The following is a 4112-nucleotide window of genomic DNA, read 5'->3' as shown; positions in this document are numbered from 1 at the left end:
CTGTCTGCACAGTGCAGGAGTCTCAGGTGAGCTTCTGTGAGCCTTATCTTTTAGACAACTGTTCAGAGTTAAAGTTGCTGAGGAAGCTGAACCACTGTGGACTCCTAATAAGACTCTGGAGGACTAACTGATGAGCCATTGCTGGGTTGTGTTTTTTCTTGAGAAAAATATGTATGTTTTTTTGTTGGATGTAGGAGTCCTGCTCCTTCAATTTGTGTTTCTCTTCCATTTTGTTTTTCTGCTAGTATCTTCCTTAAATAAGAAGTGTTGCTTCCTTGCATTAGTGTTCTGACTTGCCTTCTGTCCTTCCTAGTTAACACTGAAACATTAGCAGTTGAAAGCCTATGCATACACTGAAGGGGTCAGCAATACTGCATGACACAACTTACTGCCATAATAGAATACTGAACCTGAGTTTTTGCAACTTGCTTCAGTCTGATCTCTTTCAAAAGCCATGTTTAACTTTAGTTCTGGTTGTGGGTTTTTTAGGGGTCTGTTCATAATTGATGAGAATGGGATCTTGAGGCAGATAACAATCAATGATCTTCCTGTTGGCCGTTCTGTTGATGAAACCCTCAGGCTTGTCCAGGCTTTCCAGTTTACAGATAAACATGGAGAAGGTAAGGGTTTTTTCTAATCTTAAATGCTTCTCTAATGAACAGTATTAACTAGGCAAGTTAAATCAAGGTTTAGTGAAAGGTACTCTAATTATGTGTATAGATCTGCACAGCAAGTAATTGTGCATCTTGAAATGCAGCCGGTCATGTAAAGCTACTTGTTGAAGGGCACTATAGTATATATTTGTCTTACTCTAGTTAATGGTCCATTGACTACTTGCTAATGTTGAAATACCACTTAAACCAATGTGCTGTTGGATGTTTTGTCAAGCATGTAACACTTGTATCTTTCAATTAGACACACAAAATACTGGAGACAAAGAACATGTGATAACTTAGCCTGCAAGAGCATGAATATTTTAGACTTGGCACTCAGATTTGGTAGGCCATTAGTACTAATGCTGTGTTTTAAACATATAAATTCCTAGAAAGCCTGCTGATGTTTCTCCATGTGTAGTAAGGGGAAAATGGGTCAGTCTCTTTGTGTCCATAGTTCAAGTGATACAAAGTGCTTGAGGCTGGTAGCTTTTCAGCAGGAGTTACCAAAAACTGCAGATGATAGGTTCGAACCAGCTGATGGAAACTCAGAATTGCTAATGTATTAGTAGTCCTCAGCTGTGATTAAATTAATGACAGGTGTTGCTGCTGGTCATGCTTAACTTGCTTCAGAACTGGTAAGTCAATGGCAGTTTTTAATAAAACAGCTGCTATTGTGGCTATGCTATAGTCTAAAGAGTCAGTGTTTGTGAACTTGTATGCCCTCCTCTGTTGGCTGAGGAGAAATCATCATATTTGATGGGGCAGTCACATGTCATGCAAATGAAGTCTTTTGGTGTTTACCATGCCCTGGAGTAAGCAAGCACTTGGTTCCTTGAGTGCTACCTAGTGAAGAAGTGGAAATGAGTAAAATAAACTGGTTCCTTGAGTGCTACCTAGTGAAGAAATGGAAATGAGTAAAATAAACTGAACATAATGCCACACCAAATAATGTACCTTCTGTATGTTGCAAAGATGTGTACATGTTTTGAGTTGCTAGCTTGCTTTAATAATATATAAAACATGTTCTGTGGGAGTAGCTGGTTAAGTCTTGATGTTCTTATCATTTCAGTGTGCCCAGCTGGCTGGAAGCCTGGCAGTGACACAATCAAGCCTGATGTTCAGAAAAGTAAAGAGTATTTCTCCAAGCAGAAATAAACTTTCAGTCTGAGTGGAAACTAGTATGCCTTACATAAAGAGCACGCATCAGTTACTGAACATTGACTAAGTCATTGCATCTGAGTCAAGGGATCATGCTATAGGTATAAACAGTAACTTTTTTACTTGAAGGAAAGTTTGTCCTGTTGACAGTACCTTCATAAAATCCTAATGATATCTGTACATCAAGCCCTGTTGACTTTAGTGACAATGCAGTGTATGTGGTTAGTCATGTGTTGCATATAGAGCAGTGGTATCCTTTTGTAACTCTATTAAACTTATGAAAGAGCATACTGTCTACTGTTCTTACGTATAGTCATCAGGACAGCTGAAAGCAATGCAGATTGCACTTCTGAAAGCTCCATCTATTGAACTGTATGTAGAGAACTCAGTTCTAAAGGCCTTTTACAGCTCCATTAGAATGGAAATACTAACACTTAGTTTTTATGTTGCCGTAGTAAAGTACTCTCTGGTAGCAAAGCCATAAAGAGTTTAGGCAGAGGAACATGTTTTGATGTTGGTCCATCAGACTTAAGCAATACCACAGTGCCCAGAGCATGAAGCATAAATGACTGACAAAAGCCAGGCATATTTTCATGCACAGTGTAAAACTGATTTCTGCATCTACTTTGGTCAACACCATGACTATGCTAAATGTCTGGGAATCCGACATTCACTTTGAATGCAGTATGTACAAGGGTAGAAGACTGGGCTTTCTGGAAAGCAGACTTCTTTGGGTATATAATGTTCATCCCTAGTCACTCCCACTACACAGAATGGGAGTAAGAATATGCCACTTATCCATTAGCTTGTAGTCACATGATTAAGATCAAAAGAAGGGTGGCACTATAAAATCTGGTATTAAGATGTGCTCAGCCTCATCTTTAATCTTTGTATTCCAATTGATTATGTGCATACTGAAAATCTGACTATGGCTTTAAGTACACAGCAGACACAGCTTTAGTGTAAGATGTGCTCAGCCTCTCTTTAATCTTTGTATTCCAATTGATTATGTGGATACTGAAAATCTGAAAGCACATGACTATGGCTTTAAGTACACAGCAGACACAGCTTTAGTGAAAGCTTCATGGTAAAAGGTGGCTTGTAGTAAAGACCTGACCTTTGGAGTTGAGGATATGGGTAAGGAGTTATTGCCTAGCAATATAAGTGAGTTAGAACCTTGTGATCTTTATCTACCTGTAAAGATTAAGCTCTTAAAGGCCAAGACCTTGCCTCTAACTTCAGCTCCTTAAGTAGTAAACAAGTTCTGTCCTGCTTAAAATGAGCAATAATGAAGTTGAGGCCCAGGGCTACTTACATGATTCAAGTTAAAGTTGCATGCCTTGAGTAGTAAATGTGTCATCTTCAGTTGGAAAAAATAAAATTCTCACTGCATCCTTACTAGCAAATACTGCAGTAAAAACTAAAATAGCTAATTCCCTGCATCTTGCTTAAATGTCACAAATGTTCCTGAACATACATGAAAGTGATGCTTAGTTGGATTGTTTTGCTTATTATTTAAAATCTAAATTATTCTGATCAAGATAACAAATTGGGTGGCATGGAGAATTAACAAGTGTGTTTATATATCTGTAAGTGAATTAAGACTAATGCAGTATGGCTGAGTACAGTTATCTCTGTGTATCAAACTTCTTTCCCAGTAAATTAAAAGTTATGTCAGGGCTAATCTAATATAAAACTTACCTTAGCAGTATCTAGCTACACTAACCTTGAAATGTTACAAGAATGATTACAGCACTTCTTTGGAGGGTACAGTATTGATGTGCTCTTATCCTGGGCAATGGCCATCTTTACCCTGATCACCACTAAAGTGACTTTTGCTCCTACTTAGAAGTTAAATTGCACCTCCTTTGATGGGGCTGTTACCTCATATAGTGCTACCTGAGGGCCTGTTAGTCTGGCAAATAAGCCTCTGCTGGGCCCAGACTTAAGGGCCTTGCCATTAATGACCAAGTTCAGCCCCTCACCATGATATAAACAGCCTTTCTCAAATTCTTCAAGTTGTACTCATTTTCCAAATCTAAGAAATGCATTTAAAAGGAACAGACTAGCAGCTCTCTCGCCTACCTCTGTGAGGGGATAAAGGGGTTCTTTCACGTTCTGGTCTCAGAGCTCACTCACAGAAGTCGGTGGGGGTCGTCACACGCCCATCCCACGCCCTCGGAGGAAGAAGAGGGTCTGACAGCGGCAGAGCTCACCGCTCCTTACGGCTGCTGTCCGGGCTCAGGCGGCCGCCCTGGCCCCGCAGCCCGCTGCTCCTCAGCGCGGCGGCCCGGCCCG

At 40.1% G+C, this 4112-nt stretch overlaps 1 protein-coding gene across 1 annotated transcript; it reads left to right on the top strand.

Annotated features, from left to right (window-relative positions):
• Positions 1–489: 489 nt before the first annotated feature.
• Positions 490–2100, top strand: LOC104460563 (peroxiredoxin-1-like; the record flags this gene model as incomplete). Its single annotated transcript, XM_010075620.1, has 2 exons — positions 490–620; positions 1726–2100. Coding segments are annotated over 2 exons (217 nt in total), but the record flags the coding sequence as incomplete, so codon positions are not given.
• Positions 2101–4112: the final 2012 nt, after the last annotated feature.

The sequence above is a fragment of the Pterocles gutturalis genome, unplaced genomic scaffold (assembly GCF_000699245.1).
Source record: "Pterocles gutturalis isolate BGI_N339 unplaced genomic scaffold, ASM69924v1 scaffold40382, whole genome shotgun sequence".
NCBI lineage: Eukaryota > Metazoa > Chordata > Aves > Pterocliformes > Pteroclidae > Pterocles > Pterocles gutturalis.
Note: the sequence above shows the minus strand (reverse complement) of the source record. Positions and strands in the feature narration are given on the sequence as shown.